Here is a 22,949-nt window from a genome sequence, read left to right as displayed (position 1 = left end):
TATTAGCTAATTCAGAAATATGGTAAGTGCGAAAAGCAATAATGCCTCTGTCAACAAAACTTTCAAGTCCAGGAACACTTGGTACTCCAGTACCTCCTCGAACAATGGCAACAGTAAACCATCCGTTACCATGACCAAACGTATCATTTATATCTAAACTAAAATTAAGTCTACAACCGCTGCCAGCCGGCAGAAATATTCTAAGTCCGAATCAAGGTCACGTGTGTTTGGACATGTATATAAGCGAGCGAGAGCCGCGCAGCGGCTACGTCGCGCTGTTGCTGCTGCACAGGCAACTGCATTGAACGCTGCCAAGATGCCTTACAGAAGATATCGCCGCCGTTCTAAACAAACAGTCTACAAGACCATCAAGAACATCGAGTTTGCTACAACAGCTGGAGACAAGAAGAATCGTATTCCAGTTAAGTCTGTCGCTGCACAAGCTCTGCTGGATGGTCCTGCTGTTTTCGTCGGTTGTAGACTTAATTTTAGTTTAGATATAAATGATACGTTTGGTCATGGTAACGGATGGTTTACTGTTGCCATTGTTCGAGGAGGTACTGGAGTACCAAGTGTTCCTGGACTTGAAAGTTTTGTTGACAGAGACATTATTGCTTTTCGCACTTACCACTGGTAAGTGATCTACTGGTTTGATTCAGCTCTCCATGCTACTCTATCCTGTGCAAGCTTCTTCATCTCCCAGTACGTACTGCAGCCTACATCCCTCTGAATCTGCTTAGTGTATTCATCTCTTGGTCTCCCTCTATGATTTTTACCCTCCACACTGCCCTCCAATACTAAATTGGTAATCCCTTGATGTCTCAGAACATGTACTACCAACCAGTCCCTTCTTCTGTTCAAATTGTGCCACAAATTCCTCTTCTCCCCACTCAGTACCTCCTCATTAGTTATGTGATCTACCAATCTAATCTTGGACATTCTTCTGTAGCATCACATTTCGAAAGCTTCTTTTCTCTTCTTGTGCAAACTATTTATTGTCCATGTCTTACTTCCATACAGGGCTACACTCCATTCATATACTTTCAGAAACAACTTCCTGACACTTAAATCTATACTCGATGATAACAAATTTCTCTTCTTCAGAAATGCTTTCCTTGCCATTGCCAGTCTACATTTTATATCTCTACTTCGATGATCATCAGTTATTTTGCTCCCCAAAAAGCAAAACTCCTTTACTACTATAAGTGTCTCATTTTCTAATCTAATTCCCTCAGCATCACCCGACTTAATTCAACTACATTACATTATCCTCATTTTGCTTTTGTTGATGTTCATCTTATATCCTCCTTTCAAGACACTGTCCATTCCGTTCAACTGCTCTTCCAAGTCCTTTCTGACAGAATTACAATGTCATCAGTGAACCTTAAAGTTTTGATTTCTTCTCCATGAATTTTAATACCTACTCTGAATTTTTCTTTTGTTTCCTTTACTGCTTGCTCAATAAACAGATTGAACATCGGGGAGAGGCTACAACCCTGTCTCACTCCCTTCCCAACCACTGCTTCTCTTTCATGCCCCTCAACTCTTATAACTGCCACTTGGTTTCTATACAAATTGTAAATAGCCTTTCACTCCCTGTATTTTACCCCTGCCACCTTCAGATTTGAAAGAGAGTATTCCAATCAACATTGTCAAAAGCTTTTTCTGAGTCTACAAATGATAGAAATGTAGGTTTGCCTATCCTTAATCTAGCTTCTAAAATAAGTCATAGGGTCAGTATTGCCTCACGTGTTCCCATATTTCTACAGAATCCAAACTGATCTTCCCCAAGGTCAGCTTCTACCAGTTTTTCCATTCATTTGTAAAGAATTCACGTTAGTATTTTGCAGCTGTGACTTATTAAACTGATAGTTCGGTAATTTTCACATCTGTCAACACCTGCTTTCTTTGGGATTAGATTTATTATATTCTTCTTGAAGCCTGAGGGTATTTTGCCTGTCTCATACATCTCACCAGATGGTAGAGTTTTGTCAGGACTGGCTCTCCCAAGGCTGTCAGAAGTTCTAATGGAATGTTATCTACCCCTGTTTCGACTTAGGTCTTCAAGTGCTCTGTCAAACACTTCACGCAGTATCATATCTCCCATTTCATCTTCATCTACATCCTCTTCCATTTCTATAACATTGCCCTCAAGTACATCTCCGTTGTATAGGCACGCTATATACTCCTTCCGCCTTTCTGCTTTCCCTTCTTTGCTTAGAACTGGGTTTCCATCTGAGCTCTTGATATTCATACAAGTCGTTCTCTTTTCTCCAAAGGTCTCTTTAATTTTCCTGTAGGTAGTATATATCTTACCCCTAGTGAGATAAGCCTCCACGTCCTTACATTTGTCCTCTAGTCATGCCTGCTTAGCCATTTTGCACTTCCTGTCGAACTCATTTTTGAGACCTTTGTATTCCTTTTTGCCTGCTTCATTTACTGCATTTTTATTATTTCTCATTTTGTCAATTAAATTCAATATTTCTTCTGTTACCCAAGGATTTCTACTAGCCCTTGTCTTTTTACCTACTTGATCCCCTGCTGCCTTCACTACTTAATCCCTCAAAGCTACCCATTCTTCTTCTACTTTATTCCTTTCCCCCATTCTTGTCAATTTTTCCCTTATGCTCTCCCTGAAACTCTGTACAACCTCTGGTTTAGTCAGTTTATCCAGGTCCCACCTCCTTAAATTCCCACCTTTTTGCAGTTTCTTCAGTTTTAATCTACAATTCATAACCAATAGATTGTGGTCAGAGTCCACATGTACCCCTGGAAATGTCTTACAATTTAAAACCTGGTTCCTAAATCTCTGTCTTACCATTAGATAATCTATCTGAAACCTGATCATACAATGTAAGCTTTCACGGCTGGTATTTTCTTCACATAAAACTTCCGGGCTGATGGGCCATGGTCGAAGTATAAAACTCTCTCCTGACGTTTCGTCTCCAACTTCGGGAGACATCCTCCATATTCACCTATTACATTTCCTTCTCTCCCTTTTCCTACTCTCGAATTCCAGTCACCCGTGACTATTAAATTTTCATCTCCCATCACTATCTGAATAATTTCTTTTATTTCATCATACATTTCTTCAATTTCTTCATCATCTGCCGAGCTAGTTGGCTTATAGACTTGTACTGCTGTCGTAGGTGTGGACTTTGTGTCTATCTTGGCCACAACAATGAGTTCGCTGTGCTGTTTGTAGGTGCTTACCCACATTCCTATTGTTTTATTCATTATTAAATCTACTCTTGCCTTACCCCTATGTGATTTTGTATTTATAAGCCTGTATTCACCTGACCAAATGTATTGTTCCTCCTGCCACCAAACTTCACTAATTCCCACTATATCCAACTTTAACCTGTCCATTTCCCTTTTTAAATTTTCTAACCTACCTGCCCAATTAAGGGATCTGACATTCCAAGCCCTGATCCGTAGGATGCCAGTTTTCTTTCTCCTGGTAACAACGTCCTCCTGAGTAATCTCACCCAGAGACCTGAATGGGGGACTATTTTATCTCCGGAATATTCTACCCAAGAGGATACCATCATCATTTATCCATACAGCAGAGCTGCATGCCCTCAGGAAAAATTACAGCCATAGTTTCCCCTTGCTTTCAGCTGTTCGCAGTACCAGCACAGCAAGGCCGTTTTGGTTAGTGTTACAAGGCCAGATCAGTCAATCATCCAGGCTGTTGCCCCTGCAACTACTGAATAGGGCGCTGCCCCTCTTCAAGAACCATGCATTTGTCTGGCCTCTCAACAGATACCCCTCCATTGTGGTTGCACCTACAGTACGGCTATCTGTGTTGCGGAGGCACTCAAGCCTCCCCACCAACTGCAAGGTCTATGGTTCAAGGGGAGGAGGGGTTAGTTCTTATGCAATAAATAATTGAAAGTGTTCACAGACTTAATGTACACAGACATAAACTTTAAGTTCCTTAAATGTGGATATGGTGGAAAATGGCTAGATTTGTTCTGGATGGATAGAAAAATCAACCTGGAAGTCTTAAAGGAAGTCAAAGAAGAGAGAAGATTATTAAGGGAAATGGAAAAAAAAATTGCTGAACTTTTCATAAGACATAAAATATTCATCAATAACATTTTTGAAAGGGGAGTGCCTGGAATGAAAGGAAGAGGACAGCCTAGGATGAAGTATTTGGAAGCCACCTAGAAGAGGATCAGATATGATAACTACATAAAACTGAAATGAATAGCCAATGAGAGAAGAGAGTGGTTGCATCAACAAGGCATTAGTCTACAGAATATGTGTATATAAGTATAGGCACAACAGTCTGGATGACTCAAGCCATGTAACACTACCCTCTATGACCTTGCTATGTTGGTACTGCAACCAGCCATAAACAGGGGGAACTATATCTTTTAAAATATGTGTGTGCAAGAATTTGTTTAGAATATCATCCTATGTACCACATACTAAAAACCCAAATAGATAGAAACTGTAGTGAAGAGACTGCAACCCCCATTGTTGGCATGACAATTTAGATGAAAGATGAGTATTATTTTTACTTTATTAACTTACAACTATCAATTTCATAAAACCAGTGAAACACTTTGTTCATATAACTTTAAAGAAGCTAAACACAAAACTATAAACTATAATTTCTGCTGTGGCACTGGTAGTTTGTAATGTTATAATATGTACATTACAGCAACATTTGTGAACCAAAAGTATGTGAAAGCTATTGTTTCCTCCAGTCCCAATCCACTGTCTGCCTTTTGCTTTATTATGGACCTTCTAGTTAATTTATGTCGATCATCTTTACAAATTCAAATTTGATGATCTTTGTGAAATTAATGATATAAAGCATTTGTTATTTTACTGAGTATTTAAATACCCTATGTCTAATCAATATCTATGTTTCATGATGGGTCAATACTGTTTTAATGGAAAATACGTGGGTTGATAGTATTTCAACTGGTTGCGGAGTTCTTGCAAACAGTTCATCTGATTTTCAAATATAATACAGGTACCAGTTCTGGGACTTACTTCATCTTGTGGCAGAACTGCCAGAAAATATTTATATCTTTGCTTTTTTGTACTTTGTTTCACTTACTTTCGTTGTTGACTAGTTGGTGTGAGACATTCATCATGACGGTTACCGTGATTGTCGAAAACTATTTCTTTGTGTTTTGGTTTATCTTGTGCCAATAAAAATATTACATAGTGAAAGTAAATGGTGTTTTCTGTGTTATACTTATAACACATGCCATACTGGTGACCTCCGATGTGCAACATACGTCCGATTCGACAATGTGGCCGTTTACTTCGACATCTCCACATCGTTCCTTTCGGACTACAACATGATACTAATGGTGCTTCTACACAGCCTTTCCATGGTTTCCTATGCACAACACCACCAACAACTGGGATAAAATTGGAAGATAAGTACAACACCGTGGAGTTTTCTCCGTCATCAACAATGAAGTTGTGGACTCTTTCAACATAGTCAGTGATGTCACCTGCTATGAAATCTTTTTCTACGTTCATCTATAACAAACCAATCATGAGTGCTGTGCCTAAATTTGTGACTCACAGTGCGTCGTATGTACAACCACTTGTGACATGTAGTGTGCAACAGTGCCGCAACACTAGGAACCTCACAGACTTTTCGAGCCCACAAATCACTTAGAGCTCCCCATATATTGCTGATAAATCGGTTTGGGACACATTCTCTCCCTACCCACTACAAGACTCACTACAAAAACAGATGAGTACAAATTTAAGTGACAACAATTACTGGTTGGGCAGTCATCCCGCGCCCCGATTGTTTCCGCAGCCCCAGCTGCGCCTGCCGCATCTCCCGCGCCAGCCGTGTTTAAACCAGCCGCCGTGAACGCCACGAGTGACAGCTTCATAAACACTCCACCACTCCTGTCTGCTGTGCTATCAAATCTGTTACATCCACAACACAAGAGTGAGAAAATTCCTAAATTACCAAGGTTCACAATGGACAATCAGCATACGTGGTTTATTTTAGTAGAGACCACATTCACCGCTCTAAACATTGATTCAGATCGTGCTAAATTTATTGCGCTTATTAATGCCCTAGACAACCATGCTGAGTGGGTACAGGGCTTAGTGCTGTCGGCGGCCTCCGCAAGTCGTTACACACTGGCAAAACAACAGATCTGCGAACGTCTAACTAAGACTACGCAAGAGTCTGTTTTATACATACTGCAAGATGTACATCTCAAAGACTTGACTCCTTCACAACTGTGGCAGCGTATCAGAGCAGTCTTTTATAGCAAAACTATGTCAGATGAAGATTTACTTTCTTTCTGGGCTGCAAAGCTGCCGCAAGTTATCTAACTGCAGCTCCTATCACACGATCAGGAACCTCTACAAGCAATATTATTGCTGGCTGATGCCGCATATAAGATAATCAACCGAAGAAAGTTTTCTACATGTGCCCCCCTCAATATTATGCCCCCCCTGCGTGGCAGAGGCCGATCTTTCCAAACCATCAGACAGAGTACACTGGTTGAGCACCAGATCCCATACCACAGCTTCAGGCGACGTCCTTCACCCCATAACAACACAGGATCAACAAGTTTATCCTCTGTGCTGGTATCACTCCATTTATGGTAATACAGCCAGGAATTGCCACTCACCCTGTGCAATGCACCCAAACACACACGCCAGGCTGCTATAGGTGCACCGGTCCGCACTGTGACGTCAAGTCGCCTAACAGATCACAGTCTAGTACTTCCGAATTATTCTCTCGGACTTTTGTATATCCAGGATATAGCTTCTCAGAAATGGTTTTTAGTGGACACTGGTGTCAGTGTGAGTGTCATTCCACATTCAATGGTCACTTCTACAATCACGCATTCGCTTCACCAAATCAGAGCAGCCAACAATTCCTCATTAAAGGTATATGGTGTAACGCAACTTCGCATTTACTTCGATTATACACATAATTATGAATGGACATTTTCGGTAGTAGAAATCAATGATCCAGTGTTTGCATTGGACTTCTTTAATGCTCATAACTTTTCTTTGGACTTAATTACACGTGCCGTCTGTTCAGTAGATTTTAAACAAAAATTTTTGGCGGGATTTTCCCCACCCACGCTGACAGAATGCAGCTCGAATACGTCCTGTCAACAAGACAAATAGACAGTTTCTATTCTATCTGAGGAGGTCAAAGCTGCTGTAGTTAACTTAGTTACACACCCTGCGCTTCACCATCCGCCTTTCATCAAAACACAGAGTCGACAGCTGTTACAGGCAACGCCGGGCAACGATTCCTTCATGCAGTAACACCATAGTCAATGGAACCCCGCCGGCTGTCGCACAGCGCAGCTCCGCGGACAACACTGCAGCTTTCACTGAACTACCGTTCAATGATAACGTATTTCAGGTTAGTTCCCTTTCGCACTTACAGCGCACCAATGATAACGTGGCTCCTTCCTGCATCCCTCCACGTATTTTGGCCACACCTATTCACAAAATCAAGGCCATTACTAGGGGCATCTGTCACAGGCTTAACACAACTGAGGGACCGCCTGTCCGTTCTCACCCCCGATACCTCAATGCAAAAAAACTTACTGCTGCCAAAGAATGTATTAATGAACTTTTACGCTTCGGTATAGTCTGCCCCTTGGACAGTGTATGGTCCTCCCCAATACATGTTGTTTCCAAAAAGGACAATTCCTTTTGACTCTGTGGAGACTATAGGCATTTGAATGCCATAACAATACTTGATAACTACCCTGTCCCACACCTCCACGCTTTTTCACAATCCATGTTCGTTGCCAATTTTTTCTCTGTGTTAGACTACAAAAAGGCAACCATCAGAGTCCGATGCACCCAGAAGGTATGGCTTATGGATTGAAGAATGTCGCCCAGACCTGGCAAAGATTCATTGACACCATTCTACATGGCCTTAATTTTTGCTATGCCTACCTAGACGACATTATTATTTTCTCCACAACTGCCGAGGAACACAAACAACACCTCCAACAGGTTTTTGATAGATTGGAATGATGCAGAGTTGAGATTAATCATGACAAATCCCAACTGGAGAATGGTTATTTTCCTGGGACATTTGCTCAATAATGAGGGCATTCATCCCACCTCAGATAGAGTACAACAAATACTTGACCTTCCCCTCCCTCAAACCTATAAAGAGTTACATAGATACCTCGGAATGGTAAATTTTTTTAGACTCCACATTCCACATGCAGGATCTCTTCAAGCCCGTCTCACTGAGCCCTTAAAGGGAAAGAATACCACAGGTGACAGACACATAGAATGGGATCAGACCATGCAGTGAGCCTTCGACTCGTTTAAGGATGCCTTGGTGAACGCTATTACCCTGTCTCACCCTCACCCTGACCCTACCAACAGGTACTACACCTCTGCATTTCTTTTTAAAAAAGCTCACCGAAACACAAAGAAAGTGGTCTGCATCATGAACTTTACGCCATTTATGAGGCCGTAAAGTACTTTCGTACAGATATTGAAGCCCGACTTGTGGCAGTTTACACAGATCACAAGCCCCTTGTCGAGGCTCTCCACAAACCAGCATTAGATGTACTACCCAGAAGGTTTCGCCATATGGGTTTGGTATTACAATATGTTTCAGACTTTCAGTATATCAGGGGTAATTACAATGTTGCAGCAGACTACCTGTCATGCCTGTCCTCCCTGAAGACAGCTAATGACCCTCACCCCTTACACGAGCTCCAGCTTTCCGACCCAGAAATACAGCACCTTCTCTCTGACTCTGATACTTCCTTACAAATTGCTCTACTTCCCTTCCCTAATGATGATTGCTCTTTCTATTGTGACATTAAAACAGGTCATCCTTGTCCTATAGTTCCTAAAGCTCTTAGGAAAGACGTTTTCGACACAATCCACAATCTCGCTCACCCGAGTATTTGCGCGACTACGCGCCTTATTACAGAGAGATACGTTTGGCCTAATGTAAAAAGAGATTGTAATCAGTGGGCAAGAGCATGCATACCTGGCCAGAGAGCCAAAATACACAAACACACTAAGCCCCCATTAGGCAAATTTACTGTGCTCTCAGGTAGATTCCATCATGTCCATTTGGCATCGTCAGCCCGTTACCAATATCTAACAACTTCCATTACTTACTGACCATGATAGATCGTACCACATGTTGGACTGAGGCTATCCCCATTGCGGACATTACGGCCAACACTGTAGCTAACACTTTTGTCCACCATTGACTTTCTCATTTTGATTGCCCTACTTCACTTACCACAGTCCAGGGGAGACAGATTGAATCTAATCTGTTTAACTGCCTCTGTCAACTGTGTGGTATCTACAAATTCAGAACTGCAGCCTATCACCCACACTCTAACAGCCTAATAGAACAATGGCACCATACCCTGAAGGTCCCTCTCATGGGTCATTCTTCCTCTTGGACTGAGGCACTCCCCTGGGTCCTTTCAGGTTTGAGGACGGTTTTCAAAGAAGACCTTAAAGCGTCAGTTGCTGAGATGGTATACGGAGAAAACCTCCCACTTCTGGCGGATTTTCTTGATGATCCTCCGCTACTTCCCAAGGATCAACTTCCCGAGTTGGTATGACAGGTTCGACAGCATATCACCAAGTTACATTTTCCGCAACCTCGATCGCATGCTACCCCTCCAGTTTTCATTCACCCACACCTCAGTTCTTGTAACTATGTGATGCTTAGAGAAGACGCCATGCGTCCACCCCTTGCTCCACCCTACACTGGCCCATACCGGGTCGTGTCACGCACTGAAAATACTTATATGATCCTCTTTAAGAACAAACCATCTGTTGTGTCCATAGAGAGCTTGAAACTAGCATGGATCCTTAACAGCACCTACACACACGATAATGAATTTGTTTTGCAAGAAACTTCAGAGGCCTGTCCTCTCCCTTCTCCACAAGCTAATCAAATACTCTCTGCAAGTCAAGGCGCCCCTCTTTTATACTTCACGCCTCCGAGTGCCAGCAGTAATGAAGTACTGTTTCAAGTGAACTTGAGTGACTATGATGTGGACTCTATAAAAATAAAAGTTGTGGACACTTTTCTTTTTTTATTTGAAATTCAAAACAATTCTGTGCCATCTGACCAGAAAGACATTAAGTTATTACAGTGCTTCAATGTGGCTCCTGATACTTCACAAAATGACATTTCAGCCTATGTAGACTCCAATAATGTTTTATTTATAAGAGTAACTCCCACTTCTCCTTCATCTTCCCTGAATCCTCCTACTCCTATTGCTATCATCTGTGCTGGCTGCACCGTATGGCCACCTCTCAGACTTCAAGATTATGTCATGCCTTAAATGTTTACCTTCCCTTTATCACTTACTCCTCATCACTCCTCCTATGCACTCCGCGCTCCTGGGGGGGAGGGGGGGGGGGGGCGGCGGCTCTGTGGCAGAACTGACAGAAAATATTAACATCTTTTCTTTTTTGTACGTCGTTTTACTTACTTTGGTTGTTGACTAATTGGTGTTAGATATTCGTCATGAGAATTACCGTGATTGTCGAAAACTATTTCTTTGTGTTTTGATTTATCTTGTGCCAATAAATATATTACATAGTGAAAGTAAATGGTGTTTTCTGTGTTATAAGTATAACACATGCCATAATCTCATATGATTATGATATCATCTTCCAAATGATCATATTTGTTCTATTAACACTTTTCTTTTTGCATTTGGTTATGTTTTATTATATGTCTTGATACCCACAGTGTCTTAGGTATGTATGTGGTCATGTTCTCCAAAGGATTCCCAAAACCACTGTTTAGCTGAATTTTGTCTCACAAACAGCTAGGTATGTAACTGTCCACACTTGCAGAGATCCATTTGACTGAGTGAACCTAATATAAGTCTGCTATGACAAGTGCATCACATATTCCCCACTACAAGGTGGTTTGTCTGTACATCTCTCCAGTGTGTTTTTCTGGTTGAAATCTCCTTTTCTTTGTTTTCAGAGAGGTCTCATCCCAATAAAAATAATGAAATAAATATCCTGTTTCTCTGCAACATTTGATATTCCATCTGCTCAATGCTGATGGCTCAAATCTACACAGAATTTAGTCTAACAGAAAACCAATATCACTGGAATAGTGTAAGCTGGTTAACCTCAAGTCATATACAGCAAGGCTTTGAACACCATACAAACTCAGATCTTTTGCACAATATACAGCATGTGAAGTTCATGGAACACCACAAATAGCTAAAGTTCTGTGTGTCTACAGAATGCAGATCCTGCTCTATTTGCATTAACTGCTTGTTATCACTTACAACTCTGTTCATTTTTCTGTCACAGGTACGATACTTTTACGTGCAAGTTAAGTTATGCAATCTTTCTCAATTAAAAAGGATGGAGCTCAGAGATTGGTAATTTGCAATTTTTAGAGAATTTTGTGGCTTTTTTCTAAATGACACAAATGACATACTTTTCAGCATTGACTTCAGCTCATAGCAACTGTTGAACATATGATCACAAGTCTCAACACATGCATTATGTACAACATTGCACAAATGTTTGCTGTAGTCTCACCATATGCCTGTGTTTTCCACTGTGATATGCAGCTAGAACCCAGAAGACAACCAGTTCCTCTTCAGTCTGTGCTTCAATACTCTTCCAAGTGTGCCTTCCATGAGCAAATTGACCCCTTCCCCCCCCCCCCCCCCCCCCCCCCCCCCTCCCCCAAGGGCAATGCCTGTTGTAGTAAAAGTTCTCTCTCCTTTACTATGAAACACAAACAGTTTACAAACACAAGCCTCACTCACCTCCCACTGCCTCTGTTGGTTCCTTTCTTGTGATTTTACCCAAATGCAGTAGAAATTTAAGGTTATAGTTTGTTGGTAAAATGAAAAACAACCAGTACTTGAGTTGGGTGAAGAGTGAAGAGTGTTCTACCTGCCATACAGGATGATAAAGAGTGAGTGTCCTGTTTCTCAGTGCAGTGCAGTGTGTGGTGATTTATGTGGATTCTGTTTATGTGTGCTCTTTTCTTTAGTTATATTAGTTCCTAATTTCTGCATTCCATAACTTGTTAAGACATTTGCTGGAAAGTGAGCAATCCCATTTAAAAGGCATACTGCAGAAGGGCCACTATAACAATGGAAAATAGCATATAGGAGCTCCTTGTGATGTAGTTGTGTAGAGAGAGTGGGAACTCACCTGCTTGTCTCTTTAGTTTACTTGCAGATTGTACTGTGATTTCTTATTTCTGTTTCATATTATGAACACATTTTGAAATTATATCTAACCATTTGCATTCTATTTTCCTGAGAAAAATTATATGTAAAGTTAATACAATATATCTTACAGTATGTATTTTTCAAGCATATGCTTATATTGAAAAAAGTTAAGAATCACCAAAGAAAATTGATGGAATAATTACAATAAATGATGCTTACACCAACACCTTGAAGCATGAGTCTTGGTCTTCATCAGAGCCATCGGCACAGTCTCTAACCCCATCACAGACAGATTCATTATTTATGCAGGCTTCATCTTTACACCGAAATTTGCTCTTTCTGAAAAAATGCAATACTTATTAATGAACAGTATATTTACCAGTAGATTAATGTAATCGAAATATGCATTACCCATAAGAATTTATTTCAGAAGTTACATAACTTTTTAATTAACATCATTTGTTGTTATAAGAAACAAAAAGAACAAAATAAGTTCACTACTTAACAAGAACACATTTCTTGTGACAATAGCAACAACCAAAAACATGATATGAGCAGGAGAAATGTCTCTAACATATATTTTGAACTTTATTAAATCAGTGCATAAAAAGCAGCAGCATAAGACTATCACATAAATAGTAATCACATTGTGATATTTTTCACAAATCAAATGTACCCATAGGCCTGCCTAGCCACATGCTATAGTCAAAGATTACAATTGTGATCCTCAGAAAATGCAAATAAATAATGAAAATACTGCACATAAAAGGCATCCAGTGAAGAAGCCCTGGATTTCAAAATTAAATATCTCAAAAACTATGACTGATAGATGCAACAAATGGTATGTTTATCATAAAAAGCTGTAATCATTTTATATGGAAGTTTCAAAATAGTTCAAAAAGCTGCTAACAGATGTCACAGTAATCACGATGAGTACTCCCCACAAATCATATGCTGAAGCTCAGAGTAGTTGGTTCTACCATTGCAACATGTGAGGTGGTCAGCATACTGACGGAAAAGGTGAAATTATGTATTCCATTGAACAACATGTTTTTCTGGTACTGGAACACCACCAGTTAAAATACAAGGTACAGTTTTCAAACATCATTTAAAGTTCCAGAAGGACCTGAAGCGAAAACCATCAGTAAGTTCTTCACCAAATTCCAATGGACAGACAGTGTTGGTTTATGATTCAGCATGGACTGCTGGCCCTAGGCCAACTGTAGTTACTCCTGAAAATGTAATCATTGATCCTCAAATTATTCAGCAAAATACACAGAAATCCTTTTTTTCCATAATGAGTAAATCTGCTCAAGTTGTAATTGACAAGTCTTCTGTTTTGGGATGTAAATCTCTTTTTCAAGTGACTGCAGATGGCATTTACATCCTGAAACCCAAGTTATGTTTATGATTTTATCCAAATAAATGAGTAGTCAAACACAGTGGGAGAGGATTTATTCCTCATTAAAAATTTAACAATAGTTGTGGATGTCCCACAAAGAGTGTATTATACAAGGAAATCTGTCTGAAGAATTGAAGCAGAGACTGGTTTGAAGTATTCCAGCATACAGAAAATACTGGGACACAGCCCTCACACATTTCCATTCAAAATACAAAGCTACCAGGCTGTATCAGTACGAGCTGTGTGACAGAGGGCTGACTGTGAACCAGATTCTCACAAATACTGATAATGAGGGATCGATATTAGCGGCATCTGTCTCAGATGACACTTCCATCATAACAGAGTCATGAATAAACAAAACTAGCAATTTTGGGGTTCCAAATGTCCCCAGTTGTGTGAAGCAAAGACACTGTATGCTCCCAGAGTTACTGTTTGGCCTAAAGTATGCAGCAGAGGCATTGATGGCTCTTATTTCATGTGAAAAACTATCACTAGTGAACATTATATTCTAATTACGGAACAGTTTGTCACCACACCACAAGCATTGGGGAATCAACCAGCCACAAGCATTGGGGAATCAACCAGCCACCACACTTCATCAAACACAGGTTTCACTTTCTTGATGAATACTTCAGGAACAGAATCACTGCATGGTATTACTGCAACTTTACTGGTGCAGGCATGGATTGGTCTCCATATTCACCTGATCTGATTTCTTATGACTCTTTTTGTGGAACACATTTATATACACTGTCTACCGGAATCACCCCACCCTGGTGGCCAAGCTTGAATTGGCAGTCTGTGTGGCATCTGAGTCAAGAGACTACATGATGTGATGGAAAATTTCATTGTTCATTTGCACCACCACTTTGAGTGGTGGACATTAGAAAAGATTGTGATGTGATGCAAAGGCTGTTGGAGAATGAGTTTAATTATACATGTTAATGTTGTATGAACTGCATAGCATACAGCACTCTCTGTTGGTAGCCTTTCAAAACTATTTTGAAACTTCTGTATAAAATTCTTATGGCTTTCACAATAAACATACTTGTTCTTGTGCTCATCTATTGATCTTAGTTTTCAAGATATTTAATTTTGAAATCAGGGACTCCTTTGCTGGACATGCTGTACTATTGAGCTTTCTAGGGAGATAGTTCATTCCAGAGCAGCTGCTAAAAATTACAAAATAACATTGTTAGGCACTACTGTTTGAAAGGTAATATTATAAAACTTTATTTGTTGTACAATTTCAGTGGTAGAAGTCTTTGTATGTAAAGAAATATGACAAAGCAGTGATAAATTACTAACTACAGTCTCAGGAACACATTTTTTACACAGCTGCAACATTTACCACACAATCATTAATTGCATATCATTTATGTGAGTAACTCACCAGTACTAAGAATTTTTTTCCAACAAACAAATTTCATTTAACATGATCATCTAGTAACAGCGAGAGCATTTTAAATTATGAAATTGATATCCTTTACTGACTAAAGATTTAGCAGCCCGCCCAGCTTTGCATGGGCAGCATTAAGTATCTATGGCCAGACAACTTACTTCTTATTTGTAATATGTAGTCAAGAGTAAGATAATTGTTGATCAGAGTCACATTTTGCCTCACTTTCAGGATGAGTTTCCAAAGAGCAAGTTAAACATTATGTCTTGAGCTGCTGTAAGTCTCACTTGATGATCTTTTTGGATTCTTGAAATCCTGCAGTTTCTTAGCTGGTCTAATGTATCAAAAAGACTTTACCATTTTCTAGGCATTTTTATTCATAAAAAAAAAACAAAATCAAAATGTAATAAGTAGGTACCCAAATCACAAAGCAAATTCAGTAAATTCATTTTTTCTAGTCAATAGCTCAAATATAAATAAAACCTGTCGAAAGATGCAAAGCAATTTCATTACATTTTCAATACACAAAGCAAAATCAGTAAATTTGTATATCCAAACCAAGTAACTTCAGTGTTAGTTTGCATTTGTAAACATATGAGTGCAGTGCTTACTTCTGTCACTGACAAACTTCTGAAAATACTTCTGTCATTGAAGTAACAAATCCTAACAGTGTAAACTATTCATTTTTGGGTATACCATGAAACTAACAGCAAAATCTATGGACGCCATCAGGATTGTATCACACCCAAACTACTAAGCTGAGTAGACTCTAAAATTTTAAATGAAGATACTTTTTTACATGATCCAAATTTTATCAAATAAAACCTGTATGTTGCCCTAAGCTACACTCAAGGTACCTGTGGAAACACTACAAAAATTTGTCTAGTTTCATACTTCACTGTGTTCAGACAGAACAAGGTTTTAGTCTTATTGTATGCTGTTACACTCCTTACATCACCTGCAACTAGTTTTTGGTAAATAGTTTAATACAAAAACAATAGTTTTAAAGTTTTATTTTAGTACAGAAGAAAACTTTTGCTACATCTCAGGTCTCCATTTATTGGTTAACTTGTATGAACTCTGTACGCATTTGCTGTGACTGTTTTTACAGCATGTCAGATGCACTGCCTGTTTCTGCTTATTGTTTCTGAGTGGCTTTCTTGGCATCACTGAATTACTGTCTACACACAGTTTGTGTACTTTCATTTCTGTGCCCAACTACTATTCAAATAAAAGCTGTACCACATCAGTGCATATTCTCCTGTGAGCTAAAGTAAACTGTGAGGACTGCGTTTTTCAGTGAGCATAAGAGTGCAGGATATCCTCCTTTCTGTGCTTTCAAATTACATTGGCCTGGAAAGTGGACACTGGCAATAAGATAAATCTTTCAGCTTTCATTACAACGCAGCAGGGCAACGTAACATACCTTGAAGGCACATATCATGATCTTTGTCAAGAGTTGCAGCTATTTGTAGCAACCCTTATCTCCCAATAGTCAGCTCTATCAGTGAAAAATGAAAAAAACATTTACGTACCTGCAGACTTCCATTGAAATACAGGGTGAGCACAAAGTCTTGCCCTGATTATAACAATTTATTACAGAATAACCTTTTGACATAATAATTTACATTTGATGCAGTTACATGGGTTAGTATTACAAACGTCAACATGTGTTCCCTTGGTAGCTTGGAGAATGTTGAGGCAGTATTCCAGTTCCCGCCAGGTGTTTCATATCACGTGTTCTGTCACAGTACCCACAGCAGCTTGTATCCTAGCCTTCAGTTTGTCGATATCAGCAAGTGGTGTGATGAAGACTCTGTCCTTGATATAGCCCCAGAAAAAAAAAAGTCTAGGGGCTTAATGTGTGGGGTGGCCAGGGTGTTGGACCGTTCCTTCTAATCCACTGGTTCAGAAATGTTTCATTCAGGAAATTACACACTTTCAAAGTCCAGTGAGTGAGTGCCACATCTTGCTGGAAAATTATCCATGGTTGATATTATTCTAACTGTGGGGCAATGAACTGTTGGAAAACGTCTAAGTAAATGTTAGCAGTAATGGATTTTTCTGTGAAGAAAAATTGTCCAAAAACCTTGTTATGCATGAGGCCCCAACAAACATTTACTTTTTCACTGTCTCACTGTAACTGTACAGTAGCATGTGGAGACTCTGAACCCAATATATGGACATTATGTCTATTTACCATTCCCCTGACATGAAAAGTGGATTCATCAGTAAAGCATATGCGATTTAAGTAATTGTTGCACCAACAATCCTGTTGAGAATTTCAGTTGCAAATTCAGCATGTGTCAGCAAATCATTTGCTTGCAAGGCCTGCATGATTTGCACTTTGTAAGCACTAAACCTAAGCCTTTCATGAAGAATCTTCAGCACACTTGCTTGCAGTATTTGAAGTTCACGTAATACTTGACGAGTTGATTTAGATGGACTCCATTGAAATGATTGCCAAACATGATCAACAGCTGCATCAGACACACAAGGCCTGCCACTTTGAGGACAATCTTCAATGCTGCCTGTTTTGTTAGACTTTGCATACCATCACTTTATTGATTTAATACCAGGAGTTTTTTGTTCTTATTTATCTTTCATTTCTAATTTCCTTACTTTTAATGTGGTATTTCTTTCATGACCACCCACACACACCCCTGACAGACTCTGATGTTGACAATGACACTGACAGAACCACTGAGATGCTGTAAGGTACCTTGTACCCAGGTCAGCAACTAACTCAGTAGGGTGTCTATTGCATGTTACCATCACTGGCAAAGAGTGTAATGTGATTAATGTCTTCTTGTTCCCACACTACGCGGTATGGTGAGTCCATCCTCCCAGTACATAGATGTCACTAAAATTTCTGCTAATTCTGCTTCCACAATTGATTTTACTGCAGGCATTTAATGTAACTGTGTGTTTCCCTCTCAAGATAGAATATATTAATGTGTAGCAGCCTTTGACCTGTATAAATATTATCCTGCCAGCTACTGTAATACTCCATTCACATGGCCTCATGTGCCGTTATATAGTCAGGTAACATTCACAGCTTTAAGTGTAATCAATTATAGCTCAAACGTATTCTCTTAGTACAGTAACTTTGTTAAATGTATCTTATTGTTAAGATTTTTAACCCCCATATAAACTAAGATCAGAGGGCAGTGCTATTTTGTTTACCCCTTTTCTACTTGTATACTTTTACTTAAACTTTTAAAATGGTGGTCTTTCACCAAGCTCATTATTTCAGTCAGCATATGGCCTTTATGGAAACACGAGTTCATTTAATATACCGTGCATAATCTCATATGTACACAATTTGTAGCAAACAAGGCGTAGTTAGCAGGGAAGCTATTGTAAACTCAGATCTCACTGAAAATTATGGACATCCATACCTATTACAGAAGTAGAAGTACTTCTATGTATGTATGTATGTATGTATGTACATTCCAAATCTCTTCTTAGACCACTAAACTGATTTCAGTCAAATGCAGTATGCATATTACTTAATGTCTGGAAAGAATTGCTATTGTGGTGAGAACCACCTGCCTAGCAAAGGGGTGGGGGAGAAAAAGTAGTGTACATGCATGATGTGCCAATATCCATACTTTAGTCATCCAGTATTTGAGAGTGGGAGCCCTCTGAGACTTGCAAACAAACTTTACTCATAATTTCAAATCTTTGTGAAACTTTTCCTCCCTAAAAAGCCCCACAAAATGATGAAAGAAAAAGTTTATCACTTACTACATTTTCACTGTTCATGCAGGAAAACTGCCGCATGAAGCATAACATTTTAATTCATTACTTCTTTACTACTAACTATATTTGCTACACATTCTTCAGTCAGTATTCACATGTACGACTGAATGTAGAAGCAAAATTATTCTATTATACACCAGATGGTTCAGGAGGTATGACATCAAAAACAATGAATTGTGAAAAAGAATGCCAGCACATCATTCGCTAGAGATACAAGTGAAATGTGTTTTCACATACAAGTGAAATATATTAAATACACTTGAAATACATTTGACATGCTTGTATGTGGGCAAAGCGACAGCCAAAAAGGTCATTGTAAACCACTGGAATGATTTCAACTAAATGTGCCACACATATTAGTAAGACTCTGGAAATAAATACTGTGGGGGGGTAAGAACCACCAGCAAGCTATTGGGTCAAACAGAGAAAGGGGAGAGGAGGAGATGGACAGGGACAGGGAGATGGGGGGGAGTGTAGGAAACAGACAGGTTAAGGAGAAGGAAATGAGCAGGGAGAGGAGATTGGAGGAAATGGACAAAGAGGGGGTGAGAGCGACAGACCAGTGGGGGGAGGGGGGAGGGAGATTGGACGGATAGAGGGGGAGATCGAACGGATAGAGGGGGGGGGGGGGAGAATCAGACGAACAGATGTGGGAGGGGGTCAGACAGACAGAGGTGGGGGGAAGATCAGACGGACGGAGGTGGAGGGAGATCAGACGGACAGATGTGGGGGGGGGGGGGGAGATCAGGGGGGAGAGATCAGATGGAAAGAGGTGGGGGAGATCAGACAGAAAGGGGGGGGGAGATCAGATGGAAAGAGGGGGAGATCAGACGAAAAGAGGGGGGAGGTCAGATAGCAGATGGGGGGAGGTCAGATGGACAGAGGGGAGGAGGTCAGGTGGACCGAGGGTGGGAGATCAGGTGGACCGCCAGGGGAGGTCAGGTGGACCGAGGGGTGAAGGTCAGGTGGACTGAGGGGTGGAGGTCAGGTGGACTGAGGGGGGGAGGTCTGGTGGACTGAGGTCTGGTGGACAGAGGGGGGGAGGTCAGGTGGACATAGGGGGAGGGGGAGGTCATGTGGACCGATGGGGGAGGTCAGGTGGACTGAGGGGGGAGGTCAGGTAGACCAAGGAGGCATGTCAGGTAGACCAGGGGGGAGGTCAGGTAAGACCAAGGGGGGAAGGTCATGTGGTCCAAGGGGGGGAGATCAGGTGGACCGAGGGATGGGAGGTCAGGTGGACCGAGGGAGGGAGGTCAGGTGGTCAGAGGGGGGAGAGATCAGGTGGACAGAGGGGGGAGATCAGGTGGAGAGAGGGGGGAGATCAGGTGGACAAAATGGGAGGAGATCAGGTGGACAGAGGGGGGGAATCAGGTGGACAGAGGGGGGGGGGGGGGAGATCAGGTGGACAGATGGGGGGAGATCAGGTGGACAGAGGGGGCTGGGAGATCAGGTGGACAGAGGGGTGAAGAGTGGATGGACAGAGGGGGGAAATGCCAATGAGCAAAGAGACAGGGTGAAGGAGTGGACAGAGAGACTGACTAATGGAAGACTGGAATAAATACATGCCTGGGCAGTGCGAGCTACTATACAGCAACAAAACAGACTTCTTAAGTCACATCCCAATAAACTTCTAATACTTTGACTATCCCGACTATCTTTGTGAACAAGTTGCAAAGGAACACCCTCCCACCTTCCCCCTCCTTAAAGTACCCAATATCATCTCGAACTGGAACAACTTCACTACATCCTTCATCAGAGGCATGATTACTTTATTGTCATTCTGAAACCACAATTCTTCCTACCCCTCCCAGAATGATATCCTGCTGTCCACCCAATCCATGGAATATCATAGTCCACCCCTTTGCCACAACTACTCTCAACTCTTTGTTATTTGGGAGGTACTGATATCATATCACCTATACACATAATGGCTTTGCCATCATCCACATGCCCATCCAAATGTATGGCAATTGTAAAACTGTGGTGAAGAGCAGAGTTCACACCTCAGACAGGTTGCAGAGCACAGCATGCTCTAAATCAAATAGCTGTTTCACAACTCTTGCGATTCAGGTTCTTACCCCTTGTATCAGCCACTCTCAATCAATCTCTGCTAGCCCCTCTCCCTCCCCCACATCACTCATCCTGTGCTCATACCCTCTTTTGACATGTCTCTCTTCCTCTGTTCAACCTTCTCCTCCAAATTTACACTTCTGCATCATTGCACGTTTGACATTACGAACAATTTCCCTGTCCGTGGTCACAGCAAGCTCGCTGCTGCTAATTACTATACCACGAGCTTGCTGCTCATCCCTACCAGCTGTTGGCTAATCTTCCCCACCTCTCCCTCCTGCTTCCCCTCTCCTTTTTCATCTCATCCAACATAACCATGCATGCTACTCAAGCATCAATGGTTGCCCACTGTGGTTGGCCAGAACCTCACAACCATGCAGAGGCAGGTGTGTGTGTGTGTGTGTGTGTGTGTGTGTGTGTGTGTGTGTGTGTGTGTGCTTTGCACATGGCATTTTCAATAGGAGTGCATTTTATAACTTTTTATTACACATTCCTTGATTGTCTCGTTCATAAAAATACTACAAAATAGCAGTAAACTTTATCACTCTAAATAATTTCTAGATACCCTGGTCAAAACCAATACAGAAAAAAATGGGCGTTTCAATTTCTAGTTACAAATATTGCTTTACCATATATGAGAGAACTTCAAAAAGTAAGCTAGATATGTCATCCCATGCTAAGCTCATTGGGCAACATGAGTGGCGCATTGTCAGAAAAGTGTATATGTTCTGGGTTTCCTGCAGACACAGTTCTGCTGTGGTGTGGAACAGGTAACAGGTGCATCACAGTGGCTGGTGTGAAATGCCATTGCTAATGGAAACATCCTCTGGATGTGAAGTACACTGGACAGTATAATTATTGTGAGTACAATGTCTAAACTGCACACAGGTTCACTGTGAAGTTCTGTGGGATGCAGACCAAACACAGTGTTTCCCTAAAAGATTGTCCCAGTTTCAATGATATATTGTAACAGTTTAATTGACACTATTAACAATACATAATACATCAAACTGATCATAAATTAACTTAGTTTTTCTTACAAATGTTCAATATGTGCACCTTTAGGTACAATGCACAACTCCATCCTAAAATCAAATTATTCCCACTCTTTGGTTAACACATTCAGATTGAAACTTCCTGGCAGATTAAGACTGTGTGCCACATTGAGACTCAAACTCAGGACCTTTGCCTTTCACAGACAAGAGTGGGTAGCTCAGTTGGTAGAGCAATTGTCTGCAAAAGGCAAAGGTCCCGAGTTTGAGTCTCAACCCAGCGCACAGTTTTAATCTGCCAGGAAGTTTCATAACAGCTCACACTCGGCTGCAAAGTGAAAATTTCATTCAGGTTCAGGTTAATTAAACATTAGCCTCACCAGTTCTGTGTCCCAACCCTGGCAAATCATTTGATGTTGATGGAACGTAGACACAGTCTTTCATAAAGTCCCAAAGGAAAAAAAAAATCACATGGTATGAAGTCAGGTGAACATGGAGACCAAAGAAAAACCATGAGCAAGCCAATGCTCTGGGGCTTTAACGTTCAATCACTCTTGTAAAAAGAAATCCCTAAGACAAGTTTTATAACAATGAAAACAATTAATTACTGAGAATTTATTTAATTGGATAGATTAAGAATGTCTACTCACTAAGTGGTGGCAGACCATGCACATTTATTTATTTATCTAAAAAATCCATAGATCCTGTTATGCGTATGACGCTAGGATGTAGAACAACTTGAGTAATATATGTTCACACACCATTGTATCAATTAGTTTACAAGAGCAGAACTAGACATAAATTGCATAAGACTTGCAAAAATAATAATGAGCTAAAATAAAGCCATAGGAATAATACATTATGCAAAATTTATCACATTGCAAAAGCCTATTTGTCACAGTAAGTATATGGTTACAAATAGGAACAAAAATAACATAAACAAACAACAGTAAATATAAATACATACAAAGACTACTTTTCTCTGTTGAAGTATTCATCAAGGGAGTAAAACGTTTTCTCGATTAAATATGTCTTTAGATTGTTTTTGAATGATGCACTGTTACTATGTAGACTTTTTATATAGTTCGGTAATAAGTTACATAATTTAACACTGGAGTAATGCACAC

General features: G+C 40.5%; 1 protein-coding gene across 1 annotated transcript in view; it reads right to left on the bottom strand.

Moving 5' to 3' along the window:
* The window catches only part of LOC126282207 (modular serine protease-like), a 314,749-nt gene that overhangs the window by 149,372 nt on the left and 142,428 nt on the right, over positions 1-22,949 (bottom strand). The window contains exon 3 of the mRNA XM_049981753.1: positions 12,414-12,533. Within this exon, the coding sequence (XP_049837710.1) occupies positions 12,414-12,533 (120 nt within the window). The remainder of the gene's footprint in view (positions 1-12,413; positions 12,534-22,949) is intronic.

Source organism: Schistocerca gregaria, chromosome 7, assembly GCF_023897955.1.
Source record: "Schistocerca gregaria isolate iqSchGreg1 chromosome 7, iqSchGreg1.2, whole genome shotgun sequence".
In the NCBI taxonomy this organism is placed as follows: domain Eukaryota; kingdom Metazoa; phylum Arthropoda; class Insecta; order Orthoptera; family Acrididae; genus Schistocerca; species Schistocerca gregaria.
This window is presented reverse-complemented; position numbering and strand designations above follow the sequence as displayed.